The 25,590-nt window shown below is 48.4% G+C and overlaps 1 protein-coding gene across 1 annotated transcript; it reads left to right on the top strand.

Annotated features, from left to right (window-relative positions):
- The first annotated feature begins 5,958 nt into the window (after positions 1-5,958).
- On the top strand, positions 5,959-24,481 carry zgc:92275 (cholesterol 7-desaturase nvd). Its single transcript, XM_028808739.2, has 7 exons — positions 5,959-6,410; positions 20,130-20,318; positions 21,387-21,565; positions 21,650-21,775; positions 21,958-22,077; positions 22,166-22,342; positions 24,282-24,481. Exons 1-7 carry the CDS (start codon positions 6,035-6,037, stop codon positions 24,441-24,443), a joined length of 1,329 nt encoding a protein of 442 aa, XP_028664572.1. The 5' UTR covers positions 5,959-6,034; the 3' UTR covers positions 24,444-24,481.
- The last annotated feature ends 1,109 nt before the right edge of the window (positions 24,482-25,590 follow it).

The following is a 25,590-nucleotide window of genomic DNA, read 5'->3' as shown; positions in this document are numbered from 1 at the left end:
ACAAAATGACGTGCCTTCCAAACAATCATTGAATCGCTGTCATCAATGGGCATGGAGTATGCGAAGTGGCTCCACCTGGGGACTTCTTCCATCCATCCATTATCCAACCCTCTATATCCTAACTACAGGGTCACAGGGGTCTGCCGGAGTCAATCCCAGCCACCAAAGGGCGCAAGGCAGGAAACAAACCCTGGGCAGAGCGCCAGCCCACCGCAGGGCACACACACACACAGCGCACACTAGGGCCAATTTAGAATCGCCAATCCACCTAACCTGCATGTCTTTGGACTGTGGGAGGAAACCCACGTAGACACGGGGAGAACATGCAAACTCCACGCAGGGAGGACCCAGGAAGCGAACCTCAGGTCTCCTTACTGCGAGGCAGCAGCGCTACCCACTGTGCCACCGTGCCGCCCATGGTGTGGTAATAAGAAATATAAAATATACAATACTATAGTACAATAAAAAAAAGTTATATACAAACAAGTGCAATGATAGTCGAATGTGGGTAAATGTAAAGGTAATAAAATTATAAAAACTATTTACAAAGATGGGTGATATTTATTCTAATTTATATATCCATGTTAATAAAAAGACAAATGTTTGTGTATCTGTGGTCCATCTGGTCATTATTTCTCCATCATATGCTGTTTGTTATGGGATTTGTAAAAGCAGTGGTAATGTTTGTGATGCGCCATCTGTTGGAATGAAAAATGCAATGCACCAACCAATGCACTACTGGGATGCACTTGTAAGGTATGTATTAATAAAACGCATCGCATTTGTCATTCCAACAGATGGCACATCACAAACATTAACACTGTTGTTACAAATCCCATTCCAAATGGCATCAATAATATTGAACTGCAGAGTCACAGCACCATACGTTACCACAGGTCTACACCAGAAATTCCATGGCAAAAGTTAAGGTTAGGGGTTAGTGTGGTAAGCATGTGGTATATATGGTTAACATTGTGGGGCAACTTAAGGTTAGTGTCTTTAGCGTGTAGTATACACGTGTGGTGACGTCACTTCCACCATGAAACTGCTGATGTAGACCTGTGGTGATGTGTGATGCTGCTGCTTGGCATGTCACAGAGAATTATGCATTGTATTTGCCATTCCAACAGGTGGCACGCCATAAACATTTGAAGTAATGCCTTTTATTGTTACAAATGTTTGTGATGTGCCATGTGTTGGAATGACAAATCTGATGCATTTTATTACTACATGCATTACAAAATACATTCTACTGGATGATTCATGGCAAATGTTAACACTGAGGTCTGCAATGATCACTTAGAGATCAACCTGTCCTGGACAGGTAGCACAGCACTACTTTGACAAAAAGATATGTGTCTGTGTGTCTATGCACAGTACCTGTGTGTCCATTTGCTATGTCCCTGTCATACCAATAGATGGCGCATGACAAATATTTGTAGTAATAAAATGCACTGCATTTGTAATTCCAACAGATGGCGCTTCACAAATCCTAACACTGTTTTCATGAATCCCATATCAAATGGCATATAACAGAGATATATGCATTGTATTTGTCATTCCATTAGATAGCGCATGTTTGTCATTTGTTGGAATGACAAATTAAATACATTTTATTACTACAAGCATTACAAAATACATTCCAACAGATGGTGCACTGTAAATGTTACCAACTGACATCTACCTTCATTTTTTAGGTTTCAACCCATAACACAATTAGTTTAACGGCATTTCAACAATAAAATACGTGCATTTTAAATGTTGTGGGCAAACAGCTTTTCACATCATTTGCTGTTTTACAGCGGTGCTCAGTATTGGCTTGTATTACACCATAAACTTTTTTTTTATCTCATTCTTCATGAAAATGTGACAATAACTTTTTTTCTCAGTAAACACTTTAAACGATATGGGATAAATAACACGTAAAAAATTGATTTTCTGTTTATAGATGATATAACATTTGGGGATGTAGCTTCCCTGCGACCCCGCTCTGGGTGAAGCGGGTTTAGAAAATGGATGGATGGATGGCTGGCCATTACCACATTGAAACATTCGCAGTAAGGAGGTGCGATCTGGAAATCTCCATGGCGTCACTCGGTAACAGTAAGCCGACTAATCTCCACATCTCACACGTACAGGCGACGTGTCAAGAAACAAACCCTTCATGACGGCTTTTGAACTGCAGGTCACGTCAAAGCGTCCGCTGCTCATCCCCATTGAAGGTCCAGCACTGAGGCGGGCGGCGGCTGTTGCCGTGGTAACGTACACAATGACGCTGCGGCGCTTGCTGATTGGCCGCTTCGCACTGCGCGTCGCGCGCCTTGTTCTCGCATTTGTTTTGTTTTTTTCCTTTGCGAGCGCGCGGCTGTCGAGGTGCCAAACGTCCGTCATTACCACGCGAATGCCCTGCAGATCAGACGGGGACAGTGGCGAACATGAAAGGCGTGCAGTCACGGAAGTCACTAGGACTGTTTACTGAGGAAAAATATTTAATCTGAAAGGCAAACGAACAAGATGTCGACATCGTACGGTCAGAGTGTAACAGAAAGTGGGCTGCGCCCACTCGTGTCTCCTAAAAAAAAGAAAGAAAGAAAGAAAGAAAGAAAGAAAGAAAGAAAGAAAATTAGCAGGGAAAAAACACAGCTGATCTCTACTCTGCTCCAGATGTCCTCCACGTTCAATAAACCCTCATTCAGGCCATTTCTGATTCCACTCTTCCAAAACCTGTGAAGTGGAATCAGTCACTCGGTTTTATATAGTGCCTTTCAACTCGCACATGTTGATAAGGAATCGAACCGCCCACTGGTGTGTTTTGCACAGCTGTCTACCTAGACTTTGTCATGGTTGTCCAGTTAATGTGAGAAAGGATACTACAATAAGAAAGTGGTCTGCTCATTATTATAATTAAGCTCTTATATAGTGCCTTTCAAAGTACAATACGATAATCGGAAATGTGGATGCGGGTCACGGATCAATGGTGTCTGTGAGCGCGTCTATCTAGAGCCTTCTGTTCATGAGGGTCACAGAAGGATCCACGTGACAGATGACCATCATTAGGACAAGCCAGCATTACGGAGCAGACGTTCAGCACCATCAGCACCCAGCCACATCTTCATTTTAAATTGACACTCGTAAGTATACGTGCAGGTTTGGAGGGTCATTCTTGTCACATATTGTAAGCACAAGCACAGGGAATCCAGCATGAATCCCCTTTCAAATGTTGTGTGTTGCCGTGGCCATCTGGTCCCAGGTGATTCAGCCAGGGGCACATCCGACTGTTTTCAGAATGTCCTCTCCAGCATCCGATGAAGGTGACATTTTAACCCAGCACAGAATTGCGCTTTTCCACAGCAAATCCTGCCACCTCTGCCTACACAGTTCTTAGGTTGTAATGGAGAGCACATTGAGACACACTGCACCCCTCACGGGGTCTTCACCGCCATGACACTTGAAGAGATCTGAAGTGGGGTCACCTCTCCTTCAACCTCTGTGTGCAGCAGAAGAGCCGTTGAGGAAACGACAGGCGGTCCGACGGCGAGAACGAATACGGGGGGAGAGGCCGAGAAAAAGAAAACAGCATTTGAATGGAATTAGCAAAAACGAAACAAAGTCGCTGGAGAGCCAGTTAGTCCTAAGAGAAGACCTGCTGAGAAAATAACATCTGACTCCAGAGAGAACATCTGATACGGAATGAGCTGGAAAAAGCGTACTGACTATCTATATAGTGCCTTTCACATATCTATCTATCTATCTATCTATCTATCTATCTATCTATCTATCTATCTATCTATCTATCTATCTATCTATCTATCTATCTATCTATCTATCTATCTACTGTGGTGGGCTGGCGCCATGCCCAGGGTTTGTTTCCTGCCTTGCGCCCATGTTAGCTGGGATTGGCTCCAGCAGACCCCAGTGACCCTGTAGTTAGGATATAGCGGTTTGGAGACTGGATGGATGGATATCTATCTATCTATCCTATAGTGCCTTCCATATGTATTTATTATATAGTGCCTTTCAATCTATCTATCTATCTATCTATCTATCTATCTATCTATCTATCTATCTATCTATCTATCTATCTATCTATCTATCTATCCTATAGTGCCTTCCACATGTATTTATTATATAGTGCCTATCTATCTATCTATCTATCTATCTATCTATCTATCTATCTATCTATCTATCTATCTATCTATCTATCTATCTATCTATCTATCTATCTATCTATCTATCTATCTATCCTATAGTGCCTTCCATATGTATTTATTATATAGTGCCTTTCACTCTATCTATCTATCTATCTATCTATCTATCTATCTATCTATCTATCTATCTATCTATCTATCTATCTATCTATCTATCTATCCTATAGTGCCTTCCACATGTATTTATTATATAGTGCCTTTCACTCTATCTATCTATCTATCTATCTATCTATCTATCTATCTATCTATCTATCTATCTATCTATCTATCTATCTATCCTATAGTGCCTTCCATATGTATTTATTATATAGTGCCTTTCACTCTATCTATCTATCTATCTATCTATCTATCTATCTATCTATCTATCTATCTATCTATCTATCTATCTATCTATCTATCTATCTATCCTATAGTGCCTTCCATATGTATTTATTATATAGTGCCTTTCACTCTATCTATCTATCTATCTATCTATCTATCTATCTATCTATCTATCTATCTATCTATCTATCTATCTATCTATCTATCTATCTATCTATCTATCGTATTGTGCCTTTCCTATACCTAACTATCCTTTTTGGGCACTCCAGACAGAGTGGTACCCACTAGCAGGTAAAGCTCTGTACTGGCTGGCTCAGTCCATGCCACAAGTCCAAAGTGTGACCCTCAGCCTGAAAACTGCAGTAAATGCTCCTTGGGATACTCTTGATTGTGAGAAGGCGCTATATAACAGAGGACCTTTAATGTTCTTTTCTCCTACGGGCTGTCATAACACATGTGGCCACCAGGGAGTAAGGTGGAAGGCTCAGTTCGCGCCCGCCTCAATCCCCGGGTGACCCCGAGAGAGCCCCTGAACATAGCCGTGCACCAGGTTGCACGACCCCCTGTGTCCATTGTGTGCCACTTTGGGTACGTATAGCCATTGGGACCAACGTATTCTGAAGTTCATGAGAGTTCATGAAAAATTCAGTGGCGGTCCGCCTCCATGGCCAACTTCAGGTACTCAGGTACGTGAAACTCTTCTTGTAATTCTTTCCAGCTCCTTCTTCAGGTCAATGTCTGCACAACTGTGACAATTCAGCGTTCGTCCTCTAAGCACGTTGATGATGACAGTGACATTTTGCAGGAGTTAAGGAAGCGTAAACTGCGGCGCATGCTGTCAACTGGTGGGGGCCCAAAGTAAATCAGCAGGTGGCTTTGCACCCGCAGCCTTTTTGGTTGTCAGTGCAGTTCTCTGTTGACGTGACCATCCCACTTTCCCCACAGGTCCGTCCCGAGCCACAACCCCCCCCCCCCCCCGACCCCCACCCCACCCCCATAAGCAGGTTGCTATATTTGCTCGATTACTTTCTTCTTCTCGCGTGGCTGTCCCGGAGCCCCTCATTCGACTAAGTGCCTTGAGCATGGGAAAGGCGCTATATAAATAAAATGTATTATTATTATTATTACTATTCTGCACGGTATGTGCGCCCGCTGGTGCCCCCCACCCTGTACTTATGATTGAGGTCTCTTTTCTAAACGATGTGGCCCTGGGGCCGTTGTACTTTTTTCTTCCAATCTGAGACCCTATGGCGGCAGCCCCGAGGCCATCAGCTCGTCCACGGCCATTCATTTCAGACCCCTTAAGTGTCCCGGCTACGGCGCCGATCTCCTTTCTCACGTCTTACTCAGTTTTGCTTGAAAACAGCAATGGGCGGGGTCAAGCCGTAGCCATGGTAACCGTCGGCTTGGGCCCGGGATCTGAAAAAGCGGGGCTGGGCTGGCAGGTGCTCAGAGCCGGGCGGGCGGCGATACGAAGAAACTGCTCGAGCGACTTGAGCTGAAAGATGCGTGGCGTGTGGACTGCGGGCGTCTTGGCGGCGTGCAGCGTGACAGCGGGGCTGCTGCTCCTGCAGGGCTGGCGACCCGGATCTCCTGAGCGCCACTGTTGCTGGGCCGTGGTGGCCGGGCCATTCCTGGCACTGGCATTGGTGGCAGCGCGATGGTTTCACGCGTTCCTCTGTGCTCCGTTGGAAGTGCTCCGCAGTCCCGACGACGTTGGCTACATCGTCGAAGCTGGCAGGACGCGTGCCCAGGCCGCCAATGAGGCGAGGCGAAGACGGAAGACCGGAGATCTGCCGCCTGTCTACCCGAACGGATGGTACCGGGTCACCGATTCGCACCTGCTGGCCAAGGGAGAAGTGAAGAGCGTCACCTTACTGGGTGAGTCGCGCGCTGCGCGGTGCCGACGCTGGCGGCGAGTGATCGAAACCACAGTGATTTGTGTCTGCGCGCGTCCGTCCACGGTTTGTACCCGGGGGTCGCCGGGGAGCCTGAGGCTCACCCTGAACTGGACGTGAAGGCACATCGGTGAGACGTCGGAGGAATGCACGGAGAGGAAGTGCCAACCGTACCTTGGCAGTCCTGGCATCCGCTGCGCCCTCGTGGTTCAGTGCTCAGCCAGTGAGTTTTTTATTACAACTTTCGTTTCTTAATTACATTTCTGTGCACGAGTGCAATTTACAATGAGGCGGGTTAATTATTTAACCAGGCCGCACGGTGGCGCAGTGGTTAGGACCAGTGGTTATGAATTTGCAGCCCACCCAGACACCGACTGTGTGTGGTTTTCATGTTCTCCTCGTCCCTTCCTGTTGCTCGGGTTGCCCACCCAGATGTTGAGTAACTGGGGAGTCTAAAATAGATCTGTAGTGCTCTGATGGTGAGGCTTTCAAAGTGTAAGGAGATACCACATGTGGCCACAGTGCGGCGCCACCATTAGTGAGTGATGTGAGAGGTGCAAGGGATAAATAGGCAGGAATGGCCCTATCTAATAGACAGATGGGTTTGAAAGGCGCTATATAACGAGGTTTATAGGCTCCTTAGTGACTCCTATGGAAAGTGTTATGAAATATCTGCAAATCCTAATCCACAAGAAAGGAAGGCACTATAACACAGATAAACAGGGAAGGTGCTACGTAATAAACAGATGGATGTGAAAGGCACTATATCATAGATTTAAAGGGTTCTAAGTCTCTCATGCAGAAAATTCAATGAAAAAGTACATGTGCCACTCTTGCCACCACATGCCACATGAAAGGTGCGTTAAATAGCCAAACGAATAGAGAAGGCACTATCACACAGATAAATAAGGAAGGTGTTAGGTAATAAACAAATGGGCATGAAAGGCACTATATAATAGATTGAAAGGGTTCTAAGTCATGTAGAAAATGCTGCAAAATATCTGCATGTGCCACACATGCCACATAAAAGGTGCAACAAATAGACAGATAGGTATGGCACTGTAACACAGATAAACAGGGAAGGTGCCATGTAAGGAACAGATGGACATGAAAGGTGCTATATGTGGGGTTCTTAGTCTCTCATGCAGAAAATTCAATGGAAAAGTGCATGTGCCACTCTTGCCACCACATGCCACATGAAAGGTGCAATAAATAGCCAAACGAATAGGGAAGGCACTATAGCACAGATAAATAATTAAACAAATGAGCCTGAAAGGCGCTATATAATAGATTTAAAGGGTTCTTAATGTCACGTGTACAAAGTCAGTGAAATTCTTGCTAATCAAAATGTCACCAATTTCTGGCCCCATGATTAGCGATTGATATGAAAGGCACAATAAACAGAGGGATAGATGAGGAAGGCACTCTAACATTCATAGATAAGAAAGGCGCTCTATAATAGACAGATGGCTGTAAAAGGTGCTATACAATAGGCCCACAGGGTCAGAGCCCATTGAAATTCTAACATGTATGTGCTAATCAACATGTCACCTGTCGCTGATCTTTGTCGTCACATTAGTGATTGATATGTAAGGTGCCACCGATATTGAGAAGGATACAGAGGGCACTACACAAGGCGCTATAAAACAGATTGATAGGGAAGGCCAATGGATGTGAAAGGCACTATATGATAGGTTCATAGGGTCATTACTGTCCAGCGTGCAGAGTCAATTGAATTTCTTCTTTGCCTGTGCAGATCACACCTCGCCAATCTCTGGTGCCATCATTACTGGGTATCACTGCCTTACCTTGAAACCCTTGTCTTCCTCACCTTAAATAGCAATACTTACCTAAAAATGTCTCAAGTGAGGATTGAGTGGGTTTGTATGTGTGTGCCCTGAGATGGACTGCCACCCCACCCATCCAGGGTTGCTGCTGGTGGCACTGACTCTTGCACACTGGAACCTGACTAGGATGAAGAAAGTTAGAAAATGCATGGTATGGTGGCATACGGTTGATCTTTTAAATGACGTTGATCATTTTCTTTAGTGGGCAACATGCTGCTTCGTTCTGAAGTGTGAGCACTGGCACCTGTTTGTATGTTATAGCCGCGTCCTACCAGCCTCCCGTATAGAAGCCAGTGGACTGTGTGAGGGGGGCAACAAACCTGCACAGGTAGAACATGCCAACTCCACACAGATGGCACCCAAGTAGGGACTCATGCAAAGGGAGATGTCAGTCAGAAGCGAGCTGGAGACACTGCCAGCTGTGCCACACTGCAGCTGCCGTTGTTCTAATCAGTCTGCTTTCAAAATCTGCCATCTTGCATTTTTGGGGTTGATTTTTCAGACAAGACATCCATCCTGACAGAAGAGAATACAAAGTGAGACCCACTGCCAGGTAGAGGGAACAGCCTATCACATGGCATGACTGTGCCAATGCCTATGCTCACTTCCCCACCCATGGGACAGTTTTAATGTCACAAGTTAACACACCGTATACCACTGGGGTCTACAGTTTGGGTCCCACCCCATTTCTGGGTCAAATGGAATTGACTTTGTGGTAAGAAATTTGTGCCCCCATTGACATCCTTTGTCCCTGACTTAGACGGGTACCTCAGTGGTCCTCTCCAGATTGGCAGAATTGTGCTGCTTCAGTTCATCTGGACGCCTCTAATGAGCGAATTCCTTGATCTGGGCTGCGCCACTTCCTGATCTCGAGTGACTTTTAATAACCTCAGCTGGCACGTCCCCCATTGCCCGCAGCCGTTCTGCCCACTTACTCCTCCTGTTTCACGTTTACCTCGCAGACGCTCCTATGCAAAGCAGCTGACATGCCTGGCATTTCCTTCCGCTTCTTTTAAAATCAATGTATAGTAAGAACCTTGTGGTGGTCCTCCTGCCAGACTACCTGGCACTGCTAGGACAGGCTGCAGCCTCCCACCACCTAACGGGATCAAGCGGCTCACAAACAGCGGAGCGTCATCATCACCAATGGTGGCACCTCCAGCTCTGGCCAGCAAGTGTCCATGTGCCCAGTGTCCACCGGTGTCTGCACTCTGAATGAAGCCCCTCCAGCCTGACTGGGTGTGATACCACTGTGGAGGCTGCAGTGCCATCTTCATCACCATGATGCCAGTTTCCCTTTCTAACAAGTCCATGGGGTGCCAGTTTTGTTGGTCCCGTTCTTGAGTTGCTGTGGAAGACTTAGTTAGCTGGAAGCTGGTAGGCCTGATGCCACTCATGAGTTTGTAATTCTGTGATGTCAAGCTGCTTGTTAAAGGCGCTATAAAAAATAAAGATTGAGAGGCACTTGCAATGCCATTTAGAATGAGCATACCGAGCGTGACAAAGACTTGGGTGCAAATGAGAAGAATTTGTAGTCTGATGAAGGGAGGAGTGTGCCATTAAAGTCCCTGGCTAAAACAGAAAGTTGTAAGCAGCATGGCATTCTGATGCCAGGGCTGCCAATCCTTGCTGTAACCTAATTAGAAGTAATCTTGCACTTTGCCAACACCATCTCTGGCATGAGTCGTAATGGTGGCCGAGGTGCCAAGGAGCTCTGACCAGCTGCTCTTCTCTTAGATTTGTGAAGTGTTTAAGGCAACCCTGAGGCTGTGGGCTCAAATCCCACTACTGGCACCACTGTGAGACCCTGAGCTTCACCTGCTTGGGCTGGAAAAACAACAGAAATGCCACTAACTGTATTCCAGATATTTGAAGCCACCTCGGATAAAACAATACTAATAAACCGAGTCCCATGATGCACAGTAATTTCTGCGTTTAAGCCTTTTTCTTAAAATTGTTTATAAGATGCCCACATTACAGCCAGCCTGGCATCAGAAGTGGCAGTCCGTCATGATGGTGCCAGTTTCACTCACTGGAATGCCACGTTTCATTTACTTATTCATTTTTCTCGGGCCTGTTGACCCAGGTGTGGACCAAATGGAAGTGCGGTGACCCTGAATGTGGCCTAATGCCACCGATGTGGCCCAGCTGGCATTCATTTCTGGTAAATATTTGCATAGCTGAGCCGCCACCCTTTTAAAAGGCTGAGGTGCTACTGCTGCTCTGGTTGCTGATTGGATGCCCTGCAGTTCACGGGTACTCATGTGGGGGGTTTGTCTACGTGTGTGACGACCCCTGTCATTTAGTGGCTTGATGAGAAGACTCCTGCAGGTAGAAACGCTTGAAATAAACTGGGACGCTTGGCAGCCTGCAGCCCTTGGTGACGTAACCCGTATTTCGAGTTTCCTAAGTGAGTGCAGGAAAAATGCAGTTACACCCCAGGGCTCTCCACTTAGGGGGTCCATTGAGAAGGACATCATGTCTGGCTGGGAGGGTCACCATGCATTGTCAAAGGGCCAACAGGTTTGGGGGCTGCCATTGAGCCGCTGAGTGACGAGGGGTGTGGTGGGCCATCAAATGAACTTGACCTGCAGGGCTTGTCCTTGGCAAAGCTCAGTGCAGACCACCACTGGTGAGAAAAGGACTGGTGGGCATTCACTAGGGATCTGAGGGGTCAAATGCGGGTTTTTATTATCTGAACGGACTATAATTAGGGGCAGCATTGCACTCTCTTGGAAACTCCATTAGAGGGGTTTACATTATCAACGTGCCAAAGTTATTTTATTTTTGACAGCTTTTACCCAAAATAAATTTAGAGCCACAAGCTCTGCGCTGCTCTTCCTCAGCGAGACTGCGTCGACTCGCCATTGCTACCCGGTGGTGATGACGATGATGATGATGATGAGGGTGAAGAAGGTGCAGTGAAGAAGAGCTTAGCACTCGTGATTTGGAAATGAAGTAAAAAAAAAAAACATAAACACTGCAGCCGGGAAGTCTGCCAAGTGTGACACACACACACACACACACTGTCTGGGCAAAGGCTGGCATCGCGGCACGTCTGTCTGACGTCTGAAGACGAAACAGCGCGGCATTTCCGGGCTCTCGGGGACTTGGAGGTGCTGGGCGACACTTTTAGGTCCCGCATTGCATCAAAGGCGCAGTTGTCACGTTTTGGTATATTCAATAAAGCTTTATATAGGGTCGTTATTGTCACGTGCACCGAGTCACAAGTTTTTATTGTCACGCCCCTCATTCACCTTATTGCGTCATCAAGTGTATTTCAAAGCCCCCCTCTCTACTGTGAACCCCTTTACGTAAAAGACTTCATAACATCAAAATCCTTGAAAAGATGGCGTTTGTGAGCAACACGCGCCACACTGAGGCGTTACATTTCGTTGGTAAGGCTGTGTGCCAACCTCCGCCTGAGCGCCACCTTCTGGCAGCTCTTAGCAGGTTAGCGCAGCTCACGAGGTATCCTGAGTCCTGGAGAAGTTTATTTTGTAAAATTAGGTGAACTGATCAAATGTTTTTCCTCCTAAAGCTGAGCGGGGGTCCACATTTGTGTCACTCCGGGATCTTTAAGTGAGTTACGACCGTTTTTTCTACATTGAGGCGCTTGATGAACACGCATCCAGATTTCACATTTGAAAAATTGGCTTTCTGGTCATTCTGCTTACAACTCAAAAAATAATAATAATAAAAAAAGCTAATAATAATAGCGTTGTTTCACAAAAAAAAATTGCTTGCTTTGGTGGGCATCGTACACGCGTGGTCCGCTCGTCGATTGAGGTTAGGCACATGCGCAGTGTCCAGTCAAGTAACGAGAACTGAGCTGCAGTCACAAGCGGACCACGAACGTGTGCAGAGGGGTCCGTTTAGTCCGCCCACTTTAGGGTCGGTCACAGGGTGCAGGTGGTCCTCCTGGCAGTGCTGGGCATAAAGCTAAAAGCAAACTTGGTGGACGCTAAACGGACAGCCAATCAGAGAAGAGAAACAGGGCTCTGTAAACGAGGTGTCAGCCATTTGCTGTTGAGATGCTGCAACGGTCTGATCTGGTTGTCCAGTGGCCGATATTGTCCTACTGCTCAGTGACATGTGTCAGGTGTTAAACGCACGCCGTTAAGCCCACACGGGGAGTGCATGCAAACGTCACGCAGACCCCCGCGCTGACAGCTCTTCATATGTGAAAACATCTGAAGTCAACTTATTGATTATTGATTTAATTAAAACCAAACGTACAACCAAAAACCAAATCCAACGTCCGCTGCGCTCTTGCCACTCGATTGCTTCAAGCAGCTGTCACTTGATGACCAGAGCTCACGTGTGCACAGTGACAATGGCAGTTGGAAATTATGAAATCGGGCGGCACGGTGGCGCAGTGGGTAGCGCTGCTGCCTCGCAGTTGGGAGATCTGGGGACCTGGGTTCGCTTCCCGGGTTCTCCCCGTGTCTGCGTGGGTTTCCTCCCACAGTCCAAGGACATGCAGGTTAGGTGGATTGGCGATTCTAAATTGGCCCTAGTGTGTGCTTGGTGTGTTTGTGTGTGTCCTGTGGTGGGTTGGCACCCTGCCTGGGATTGGTTCCTGCCTTGTGCCCTGTGTTGGCTGGGATTGGCTCCAGCAGACCCCCGTGACCCTGTAGTTAGGAATATAGCAGGTTGGAAAATGTATGGATGGATGGATGGAAATTATGAAATCAATCAATCAGTGATGCAAATCAACGTAATCATTTTTTTTTATTTATTGATGGAAATAATCCGCTGTAAAAGCCTCCAAGACGTGCTGAAGATGACTTGAGCATACACGGGTGCCACACAAGTGACAAAGAGACTGGAACAGAGCCGGTGTATGGAGGAATCACTCGGACAAAACTCAATAAATAATTATTTAGTTAATTTTGTCTGAAATATTCCTCCGTACACGGGAGCAGAGGGTTGGATGCGAGGATGAAGGAGACGGGAACTGCAACATCCAGCTGTGCCCCTGACATCAAGTGCCACTCCCAAACATCCAGCAGCTGCTCTGCCTCCTAATAAACCCTGGCAGGTGGGCATGGGGTGGAACAGGGATGGATGTAGGCGGGGTCGGGTGTCAGTCTCCTCCCATATTCAGTTATTTTATTACTGTGGAACATAGGATGGGGCGGGGTCTGCCACAAGACTTGAGATTGGTTAGGGACTGATGTGGGCGGGGTCAGGTGTCAGTCTCCTCCTGTTTTCGGTAATCTGCTCGTTGCCCAATGTCTGAATGTTAGAATATAATGAAGGTTAGACGTGTATCTATTTAGTGATTTGGCCAGTAATGATATTCTTCATTTATGAATAAGTAATGATATTTTTGTCATCAATAATCCCATCTGAGCTAAGCACCGCCCCTTACCGTACCAGAATGGCGCAGTGTCACATATTTTGCAGTGCAGTTTGAAGACAGCAGGTCAGTTACGTTAGTTCAGCTCAGGGTTTGGTGTGTTTAGGGTTTTATTTGAAAATGGAAAAGTGAGGGGAGGATTGCTAAATACAGCAGGGGGTCCGATATCCGACTCCACCCCATTCCCCATTCTGCAGCAGGGTTTAGTTGGATTGACAATAATCAGGTGTCACAACAAGCAGCGCACGTTGACTTGGTCTTTGTGAACACAAGAATTGTGTTCTGCTGTGCTTCATGAAACCACACGTGTATCGGAGGACTTCCTTCACGTCCCGTCATTTTTGTCAAGTGGCAATTCGGGGGCTTGTGGTGGCAGAGGTTGACAGCACAGACAGCAGGCTCTCACTGGACTGACGTAGACGTTTGGGTCTGCTGATTGACTGTGGAGGGTCTTTGGCTGACATCTCATGGAGCCTCAAGCTAAACATCTTGGCCATGAAGGTCATTGCCGGTCCGGTCGTGTCAGAGTGGCAGGGAAGTGTTAGTGATCTGCAGACTACGGAATGACGAGGTGGTCTTGAGTTTCTTGTAAAGGCGGACCCCCTGTGTTCACCAGCCGCAGCTCCGGAGCTCATCTCCTTTCCCAATGACTTCAACACAATCATGAAGGTGACAGGAGACACAAGCTGGAGTGGCGGAGGTCCGTACAGGCCGAGATCACCACGTCTACGGGCAGAAGCAGGCACAAGCTGCACCTGCAGGGCGACAGGAACCTCTGCTGTCAGACAAGCGAAGGAATCAGCAGGCTGAAGTCACCGCTCTGAAGGTAACAGCGACTGTCACCCGATGTACCTGATGTGTCCTCATAAAACCGACAGCACTGCCTGACACTCTAAGGACGAGAAATTGATGTCATTTTGTGACATTTTCACCTCAACCCCGCACTGGTCAGGTCAAGTTGAGGGGCATACACTGGTATGGCATGTTGGCACACCCACTATACAACGAAACAGCTCAGGAATCTGGTTAGAAAAAGGCAGACACGTGGTCCAGTGCCACCCTCTGGAAATGACCCAGGTGTTACGTGGATGTCCCCTTGGCCTGGTCCAGCCACTCGGGTCCTCAACAATCGAGTGTCCTGTGAGATGGACCACCCTTTGGGGAATTGCACCACATGGCTGCAGTGCCATAACTGCCACTCCACACAGTGCAGGTCACCAAGTTGAACTCTACGGAGAGTCCTTGGGTACCAAAATGACCGTGGTGACATTGAGGTTTTGATGTGATTTCAGTCTGGTTAAACAGGCAAAGCCAAAGACTACTTGGCACCCCCTGGTACGAAGGCCGAGTCCGGGACGCCTTTTCAGACACGCGCCACTAGCACTCACTCAGCGTCTTCCTCACAGACGGGAACAAGGCCAGGCTGGAAGGTTGGGGGCGGAGCTGGACATCGGCGACTCACAAGGGAGGCAACTACACAACATCAAGCCCCGCCCCAATCATCCAGCCAACCAAGCATCAGGCTCTGCTCCGTTCTGCAGCGTGGGGGCTCACTCAGCTCATCATACATCGGTGGTCCTGCTACGAAAACGAAATAAACGAAAGAGCTGGAAACAATAGAAAGGCCAGTCCTGTGATTATGAAGCGAGTTAGCGCTGAAAGGTCTTTGTCAACGGCGGCTGTCACTGCGACGTCCTTGTCATACAAGTTGGCTCCGCTGGGGGCTCGAGTGAGGCCGTCCTGACTTGGGGGTAAACGCAGCGGTTCTCAAACTTTCGTATTTCACCCCCCCCCTTTTCTACCTGGAATAATTCTGCGCCCCCTGCATAATATAAAATAGATGAGAATAACCCATAATACAACTAACAAAGGTAGGACACTCGTGCGGTGTCGCGGTATCCTATCATTTTTACTTTGCATGTGTTCGGCTAATTTCGAGGAAATATCTGCAATTTATTTTTTTTTAAGTGCTTTAATAACTGTTAAAATGCCTTGTGTGGTTTTTGGTAGTAATTCTAATCCCAAAAACAAAGAATAAATTATTTATTCATATTTAGGAGACCCGGGTTCACTTCCCAGGTCCTCCCTGTGTGGAGTTTGCATGTTCTCCCCGTGTCTGCGTGGGTTTCCTCCCACAGTCCAAAGACATGCAGGTTAGGTGGATTGGTGATTCTAAATTGGCCCTAGTGTGTGCTTGGTGTGTTTGTGTGTGTCCTGCGGTGGGTTGGCACCCTGCCCAGGATTGGTTCCCTGCCTTGTGCCCTGTGTTGGCTGGGATTGGCTCCAGCAGACCCCCGTGACCCTGTGTTCAGATTCAGCGGGTTGGAAAATGGATGGATGGAACAGCGCTATATACCTAAATACAAAGAATTATTATTATCCCCCTCGGGGCGTCTGCCCTCTAGTGTTCAGAGGCAGCCTCTTTATCGATGCCAGGGATGGGACATGCTGGGCCATTTACTCCCTGAATGACACACTGGGAGGAACATCCTTGTCTCCTTGCCATGCCCTGCGCCCTCTTGGGCACGTTAGTGCCAATGATAGCTGGAGAAACTTCTTATAAAATTGGGCATGTCAGTGACTCTGGCAGCTGGTAAAACTCCTCCAAAGGTGATGGGAGTCATGAGAGGGTGAGGTGTGTTGGGTCCATCGTGTCTGTCTGACTTGAACCCCGTCATGTTGTGTGCTCTGATGTGCGTCCATCACTCCTGTTTGTTTGTTTACCTATTTAACTAGTCCACTGGGCACAAGGCAGATACCAACCCTGAAGGGGGGTGCCAGTCCATTGCAAGGCGAATTTGCCACCATACCTTAGCCTAATGCACACTCTTTTGGGATGGAGGAGAAAAACTGGAGCTCAGGATGGACAAATCCACATGGGCACAGGGAGAACATGCACATCCCATTCCCATGCCCTGCTTCCTCTTGGGCACGTTAGTGCCAATGATAGCTGGAGAAACTTCTTATAAAATTGAAGTGTGTGTGTGTGGAGAACTGATGCGTGTGAACATCTGGGTCGTGAGAGGGTGTCCACCATGTGCACCACAATCCCTCCTGATTATCTAGTTCAGAGTGTTGCGGTGGCACTGGGCACAATGTAGGCACCAACCCTGGAAGGACTGCCAGTGTAATACAAGGACAATTATATTATCACACATTAACACCACACATACTTCTTTTTGGATGGAGAAAAAAGTGAAGGACTGAATGGGACAACCCATATGGGCACAGGGAGCACACGCACACTCCACATTTGGCACGCGCCAGGCTGAGATCTGTGTCAAACTGTGAACCAGAAGCAGCAGCAGCGTTAAGCACGGCACAGAAAACTCATTTCAGGGTGGCATGGTGGTTAAGGCTGTGGATGTCAGACCCTCAGGTTGGGGGGTTCAGATCCCACTTCTGACACCTGTCTGTGCCCCAATTGTATCTCAGATGCTGTTAGTGAATAATAATAAGGAGCGCCATATAGTGCCTTCCCACTCTCTGCCCCCGTGTGCCTCAGCCACTTTGATTCTCCGCAGGGCACATGTGTGACACACGTGTGAGATGAAGGCGTTGAACACACATTGTTGAAGCTGGCGTGCGTGCGTCGTGTTGCATTTTTCTTACCTTGGACCGCATTTCTCTTGAAAAAATACTCGCGCTAATTCCGAGCAGCGTCTTTGACACACAGCGAGCGAGTCCCAACCACCGAAACGTGTTTGTCGACATGGCAGGCAGTAACTTTCACCTCTTTTGATTTTTTTTCTTCTGTTGCTTCTTCCCCTAAGTGACGTCATTTGTAAAAAAAAAAATCCCAAAAACTGCCAGTTTCCTCTGCACAGCTCTCGCTGAAAGGCGCTATATGAAGCAGTGGGTGCTGGAGTAGAGCAGGTCTGTGTGGCTGTCCCTCTCTGGGGTGTCCAGTCTCGCTGCTGGGTGGGTGGCCGTTGACCCCTCAGTGCCACATGTTACAAACTTCCTGGGTCCTGAGCAGATTTTAATGAGATGCTGAGCAGTCATTGCAGGCTGGCAGAAGACGCAGGTGCAAATCACACTGGGACAGCAGAGGAGGTGCTGATGACCGGCCAGTCACAATCCACGAGTCAAGTGCAGGGGCATCCAGGATCACCAGGACCACTGACGCCATCTGCTTTGAAAACTGGGCAGTGTGAACCCGGGGCTGAGCAGGAGCTCTGAGGTGGCCGCTCAGTCACAAAGCCACAAAGTGACAACTCTTCACTCGATCTCATGACATCTGTCACCCATCAAATTATTACAAGATAACCGAGTGGAATTGCAGACTTGGGGGCTTCATCTGCAGCCCACTTTGCTGGACCTTCAATGTGGAGCGACCAGTCTGTGCCACACTGTAGTTTGCCATCTGGTCGAGACAATGTGGGCATCGGACAGCTCCACTCTCAGATCACAAGAGTCCCAAAAGCCCCTGTAGATAGGCAATGCCTACTGGGCATGTGGGCATCTAATCAAAATGGGAAGTGGTAGCTTCACATGGACCATCTTCGACCATGTGATGACTGGTGACAAGAACCGGACTGGTGCCCTTTTGTAAATATATAAGATGACAGAGCAATGACTTTTTGATCAGGTGCCTCAGGTAGTGTGCTTGTTGGCATGAGCTGGCATGTCCACAGTGCAGCTCCACAGCCCTCAGTGCTGAAATGAAGAGTACCCCCCCCCCCAACTCAAACCCCACTGACACCAACTCATCTTCAGTCCAGCACCCTCTCAGTGACCCTAGTGTGACTCTAAGGGAGTGGAGCCCATGATGCTCAACCCTGGCCAGGGCAGTTGGGTGGGTTCCTCAAGGGGTTCTTGCAATCCTAGAGTTGTGTGGGTGGGGGACACATAATGGCAGTCAGAAAGTGTTGGTGAAACTGAGCAAGAAGACAAGCAAAGTAAACACACCTCTGCCACAACTGGGTGAGAAACCCTCTATGCCCACCTTTCAGTGACGTCCCAGTGAGCAGACCCTCAGAGTGAAGTGACTGGCCTGTGCCACATTTTAGTCTACCAGCTGGTCAAGGGGCATCGGGCTGAGGACAGGCAGCTCCTCACATTTCACATTCTTAAAGTGAGGGGGTGTCAAAGTCCCAAAAGCCCCTGAAGATGGGCAGTGCCTACTGGGCTTGTGGACATCCAAGCACAATGGGAGGTGGTACCTTGACATGGACCCTTATGCCTGTGAGGACCAGGTGATGATGACTGGTGACGAGCACCCAACTGACTCCCTGCTGTAAATAAGTAGGTGACGGTGCAGCCCTCTTGGCCTCAAAGTGTCCCAACTAATCAGGTGCCCCAGATAGTGTCTGGCTTGTCCACTTCACATGCCCAATGGAATGGGTGCCCTCAGTGCTGAACTGCCCCCTGTGATCCGTGACATGGCCATCCTTAGGTATTCCTGTCCAGTGGTCATTGGCTGTGGTGTTTCACAATGGGACTGAAATGGCATCTAATGGAGGAGGCTTGGCATCTTAGTGCCACACCTGACATCATCTGCTTTTCTTTTCTGTTTAAGGATCCCCTGGTGTTACAAAGCTGACTGGAAGTTGTTGGATTGCAAAGGTTCATGGGCAGGGTCACTCAGGGTCAGGAGAACCTGGGCATTAAGTGGTCACTTAGAAGCTTTCGAAGTGATGTCACTTGGACATTTCATGGTTAGAGCAATGTCACCAATGCAAGCCAAAGTCATTTGGTGTCATGAGAACAGAGCTGAGGCCACAAGTGCCCTTGGAATGGTCAGCTGGTGGCCAAAGTGAATTCAATGCCAGTCTGAGGGTCCAGTGTCACCTGCTGATTCTAGTCCTAGCGGGGACATCCTCTGAATGCTTGTGCTTTATGGTGACATCAGATTAAGTAACATTAATTAAAAATCCTGGCCACCTGAAACCCTGGGGACCCTCAAGAGAACTCACAAGGGGTCCACAGGGGACCCACAGGAGACGTCTGTGTCCGGAGTGTGCTGTGAAGAATGGGATCTGCAACTGGGGCACCCTGCTGCCTCACGGTGCCTAATGTCACTCAGCCGCTGCCATGGGTGTGGCGCAGGTGGGCGAGCCGGTTTTACCTGCACTATTGTTTAATTCTCTGAATGCCACTCATAGCGACGCGGGCGCGTCATTGTCATGCAGATTTACAGAGGAACAAAATCCACACATCTTTTATGGGTGAGAGAAAGTGCAGCACTGAGCTCCTTTGTTCTCTTTGTTTCTGGGGGGAGTCGAGGAACTTGAAACGGTCAGCACAACTGAACCCCCCCCCCACCACCTTCAGTTGACACTCGTGTGCCCCTGAGGGAGCTGGCCCACTTAGGTTTGTTCTCCAATAGCACAGTTGTGTGTGTGTATGGGGGGGGGGGGCACACAGTGAAAATTGGAAAGCGGGGGTGGGAAGATGAGGACAGTGGACCCCCGTCTGCATGAAGCCAATCGGCTTTGGGGTGGTCCATTGACTCCTAGTTTGGTGATCGACGTCTCCTGTCTTGCAGGTGAGCAGCTGGCGGTTTTCCGAGATGAAAATGGACAGTCCCACGTCCTGGACGCCTACTGCCCCCACCTTGGTGCCAACCTGTCCATTGGGGGCCGTGTGGTGGGAAACTGTCTCGAGTGCCCCTTTCATGGTTGGAAGTTCCGGGGTGAAGATGGCAAATGTATTCACATCCCCTACACAGAGAAAGGTACAAGCTTAGTTCTCGGGCAGGATGGGGGGATTTGGGGGTTTGGACAGGTGGGGGGCACTTCATCACAATGGCTGCTAGGAGTGGCTGGGAACTGCTGAAAAGACCACCCTGGGTGGTGCAGAGGGGTCTGCATGAAAGGCCTCACTTACCTGAGTGGAGCCTTTGACTGTGCCTGTCCTTCAGGGGGGTCTTGGGGGTCCAGTCACCTGGGCTGGGTGCCTCCAGGGATCACTGAGTGGACGGGCATTTTTGATGGTGACAAATGAAGGGTCTGTGGAAGGGGTAAGGGGGGCAGCACCTGAGATCTGACCTCTGCGGTGGTCTGGCTGAATTCTTGGGAATGTGGGGTCTTCATGTGTGAAGGGGTCTCTGATGTTGTTGTTTTCTGGGGGGGTCTGTTTTCTTTTTCTTTTCTATGTGAGTTTTTACTTTTTTTCTATTTTTCTTTGGGGGGGGGGTATCAGAGAATGGCCGGGGTCTCTTTTTCTTAATGTTCACTTAGATTTTTATTTAATTTCATGGTGGGGGGGTTCTTCTCTTTTTTATTTTTTTAATGTACTGGGGGGGTCTGACTGTTTTAACTCTGTGAGTGTTTCGGGAGGGGGGGGGTCTGTGTGTGGCCAGTGATATTTGGGGTCTTGATATTCCTGTTCAGTGGGCTGTTCTTCAATAGCTTTCTGAGGTCGGGGGGGTCTGTGAGTGGCCAGTCAATGTTCACAGTGGGTTGTTAATTAGTGGGGGGGGGGCTTCTCTTTTCCCTGCCTTTCTGAGGTGGGGGGTCTGTGATATATGGGGGTGTCTTTTATTTGAATATTTATTTAATTTTATAGTGGGGGGGTTGAATTTTATTTTATTCATTATTACCTTATCCTGTGCTCTGCGGGGTCCAACTGAGGCTGGCATCCTAGTTTGGGGGTAGGGCCCCATTGACCAAGCTGGCATTCAGCTGTGCTTGAGCCTAGGTTGACAGTGCTGCCAGTCTGTGTTGGTACCCGGCTAGTGCCCATTATCTTGATCAGTCTGCCCAGCTCATCTGAAGACCCACCTCTTCTTTGCCCTCCCCAGTGCCCGAGTTTGCGCGGGTCAAGTCGTGGCCGAGCTGTGAGCTGAATGGCACGATCTACATGTGGTTCCACTGTGATGGGATGGACCCGCTGTGGATGATCCCCGAGTTGGAGGAGATCACCCTGAAGGAGTGGACATACCGCGGCCGCACAGAGCACTTTGTCAATGCTCACATCGAGGTGGGTGCTGGGGGGTCCGCCGCAGTCTCACTAGGCCCAGTTGCCATTCTCGTCTGCTGACCGCTGTGCCCCTCTCTGCCACAGGAGATCCCAGAGAATGCAGCAGATGTCGCTCACCTCGGCCACCTGCACAGGCCAGTCATCCTCAGTGGGACGGACCTGAGGTTCACCTTCAACAAGTTCTGGCAGATTCTGCAACACCACTGGAAGGTAAGGGCAGCGTGTTGGGGGTATGGTGACTTTCACTGGGGTGGTCTTCTCGGGGTCTGTTCAAAAGCCTCTCACGGTCAGTTGGGCCAGGGCCTTAGACCAGGAATTGTCATCCAGTCTCCTTGGAGAAGCCCCCATGATGTCCGGCTGCGACTGACTGCCGTGTCTGATTGTGTCCACAGGTGAGCTGGTCGCCCGAGCCCGAGCCAAACAGTCACTGCTCGTTGATGCTGGTGGAGCACACGCTCACGCTGTTCGGGAAGCCCTTCACCCTGCTGGATGTCGATGTCAAAGCCAGACAGGTAAGTGGGGGGCAAGTAGGTGGTCCACATGTCTGCAACCCGGTCTGCAGAGGATGCCGCTGAGTCTTGTCTATCCTTTCTGTTGCAGATTGGGCCCGGCTTAGTGCACCTCTTCTTCGATCACAAGCTCTTTGGCCGGGGGGTCATCCTGCACTGTGTGACCCCCGTGGAGCCGCTGCTGCAGTGTGTGTCGCACAGCATCTTCTACCAGGCCAACATACCCAATGTGGTGCCCAAGTTCATCCTGCAAGCGGAGCGCATCCAGGTGAGTGGCGTCTGGGCCATCGGGTGGGCTGTGGAGGGCAAGAGAGTGTGCGTGTGTCTGTGTGATCTCAGACAGTCTCGGGTGTGTCACTTTATATAGTGCCTTACATGGCTAGTAAGGCCAAGCTGCCCACTAGAAGTACCAGACTTCAAAAACACAGCCAAGTCAGTGTGGCCGTCATGAGGGAATCTGACAAGTCAAGACCACCAGAAGTCAACTGATCTGCTACTGCGAGTGGGCATCACAGCCAGACTGACAGACAAAGGAGCCTCATTGGCAGGGGGCAAAAGGCAAGCGGAGTGCCAGCTGAGAAAAAAAGAATCAGCAAATGGCAGGAAAGACCCCCAAAGAGCTGCTGAGAGCTCATTGGTGGAGCCACGCTGGGCTTTGGGAGTGGGAGCAACGATCTGCTTATTATATAGTGCCATTCATATGTATCTATCTGAGCCATACGGCACATCTTACATCTGCCTGTCTATGTTTATAGCGCCCTTCATTTCTATCTGTGTATTACTTAGTACCTGTCTATCATATAGCGCCTTTCAAGCCTATCTATCTATCTACCTATCTATCTATCTATCTATCTATCTATCTATCTATCTATCTATCTATCTATCTATCTATTATATAGCGCCTTTCACATCTATCTATCTATTATATAGCACCTTTCAAGTCATTCTATCATATAGTGCCTTTCACATCTATCTATCTATCTATCTATCTATCTATGTATTATATAGCGCCTTTCATGTCTATCTATCTATTATATAGCGCCTTTCAAGTCATTTTATCTACCTATGTATGTATTATATACCGTCTTTCACATCTATCTATCTATCTATCTATCTATCTATCTATCTATCTATCTATCTATGTATTATACAGCGCCTTTCAAGTCATTCTATCTATCTATCTATGTATTATATAGCACCTTTCAAGTCCATCTATCTATCTATGTATTAAATAGCGCCTTTCAAGTCTATCTATCTATCTATCTATCTATCTATCTATCTATCTATCTATCTATCTATCTATGTATTATATAGCACCTTTCACATCTATCTATCTATCTATGTATTATATAGCACCTTTCAAGTCATTCTATCTATCTATCTATTATATAGTGCCTTTCACATCTATCTATCTATCTATCTATCTATCTATCTATCTATCTATCTATCTATCTATCTATTATATAGCGTCTTTCAAGTCTATCTATCTATGTATTATATAGCGCCTTTAACATCTATCTATGTATTATATAGCGCCTTTCATGTCATCTATCTATCATATAGTGCCTCTCACTCACTCTATCTATCTATCTATCTATCTATCTATCTATCTATCTATCTATCTATGTATTATATGGTGTCTTTCGCATCTATTTATCTATATAGCACCTTTCACATCTACAGCGGGTGGTGAAAGCTACCCAGCACATTTCCTTGAGCATTGGAAAGGCACTATATTAATAAAATGTGTTACTATTATTATTTGTTATTATTACTGGTGCCTCATTGCCTACCACTAAGGACTCATCGGGGACCCTGCACACCCCAGCCACGGTCCGCTTACCCTTTAAGCCTCTATGAGGTGGCACAGGAGCCCACGTGGCAGCACTGGCAGGCTCAGGGACAACTTCTGTCCTGCTGAACTCCACAACATTATGCTGGGCCACCTGCCCCTGTCCCACCTCACCTTAGAATGCCACACACGTGAACCCTTGGACTCGGGATGTTCAAGTCCTTTGTCAGCTCTGGAGGTCACGTGTGTATTTGTTTTTAGATCTTGGTGTCACTTCTTGTGTCACCTTCTCTTTGCGCTTCTCCTCAGACGTGTTTCGTTGCCTTGGCGCCTGCTCTGCGGTCAGTGACCTTTCACACTGAACCATCCAATCAGAGGGGCTCTGCTCACCGCCGCCTGCTCTTGTCTCTTGCAGTTCGAGAGGGACGTGATGGTCTGGAATAACAAGAAATACATCTCGAAGCCCCTCCTGGTGAAAGAAGACTCGTCCATTCAGAGACACCGGCGCTGGTACAGCCAGTTCTACAGCGAGAAGAGCCCCAAGCTGACCTTCCAGCGGGACAGCCTTGACTGGTGATTCTGGGGACAGACGGTTGTCTTTGGTGGACTTGGCCTCTGGCTTCGGCAATGGCTCCTACTCGTCCTCTTTGCGTTGTCCCACACTTAAACACGGCCTGAGGAGACGTCTGTGCAGGAGGACAATGAAGAGTTAAACAAACAAAAGTGACAATGACCTGAATTAAACACCCCTGCCGGTCCGTTTTGAGTCTACAGGGACCTCCTTCAGGTGGCACTCATGACTGGAGAGTCTGCGGCTCCAGCACTGTCCATCTTTACTCACTTTTTCGATACGAGGGTCCCACTTCCCAAGGTTTTCAGAGTCAGCTCCTGATGTCTTTTTAGATGTGAGACCCCCGTGCCTCGCATTTCTCCTTCCGCCTCCCCTGCTTGCTCTTCCTCCACATGGCTTGCTGCTGCCTGACATGATTATCTCATAGGCAGGCGCTATATAAAGGCGAAGCTGTTTAGCGCCCTCTGCAGGCTGCAGCCGTCCAGCTTCTCTTGATCCACAGTTGTGGCCCGCGGTGGTCCGGAGGGCTTCGCTCTCCTCTGTGACTTTAAACTCCAGGTGTTTTCACAGCGTAAGCCTCTTCAGGTGCCTTTGTTGCTCTCCAAGTCTTATTTTCTTATTCATATTTAAATATTTTTACACTTGGACTCTTTGGTAATAGACGTATGTAGAACACGCCCGGCTGGCTCTCCTTCTTTCTTGTGTGAATCTTTCTGTTGGATGACGAGGGCCGGCAGACGCTCTGTGGGGTACGGTTTGGGGGGGGGTCACTGGGATAACCAGTGGGGGGTCTGCTCTGACCTGATGGTCACCTGCCTCGACCTGAGCATCCTGATGGAGCGGAGATTGCAATTATTTGTCCAAGACGTCTGAATCTGAGACCCCCGTGCTGGTTGTGAGCCCCCTGACCTCACGTTTCTACTTCAGTCTCACCTCACTGCTCTCCACAACAACTGCTGCCACAAATGGTTATCTTGGGGTGTTGCCCACCTGATGGAGGTGACAGAAAGTGAGATGAGCTGGCAGAGGACCCTCACCCCCCCCCGAAACCCCCCCTGCAGTGACATAACGCGCCATCACCAGTTACAGTTCAAACCCCCAACTAGAGGGGTTACGACTAATGTCCCAGCTGATGAGCCTCACCAGTGGACCC

The sequence above is a fragment of the Erpetoichthys calabaricus genome, chromosome 9, assembly GCF_900747795.2.
Source record: "Erpetoichthys calabaricus chromosome 9, fErpCal1.3, whole genome shotgun sequence".
Taxonomy (NCBI): domain Eukaryota; kingdom Metazoa; phylum Chordata; class Cladistia; order Polypteriformes; family Polypteridae; genus Erpetoichthys; species Erpetoichthys calabaricus.
The sequence above is the reverse complement of the archived record's forward strand: the minus strand, read 5'-3'. Positions and strand labels throughout refer to the sequence as shown.

Bases quoted from the DNA above. Each gene is read 5' to 3' on its own strand.
- zgc:92275 (XM_028808739.2), top strand. From the start codon at position 6,035: ATGCGTGGCGTGTGGACTGCGGGCGTCTTGGCGGCGTGCAGCGTGACA. The intron at 21,566-21,649 runs GTGGGTGCTGGG...TCTCTGCCACAG, and splicing joins TTGTCAATGCTCACATCGAG to GAGATCCCAGAGAATGCAGC. The intron at 22,343-24,281 runs GTGAGTGGCGTC...TGTCTCTTGCAG, and splicing joins TGCAAGCGGAGCGCATCCAG to TTCGAGAGGGACGTGATGGT.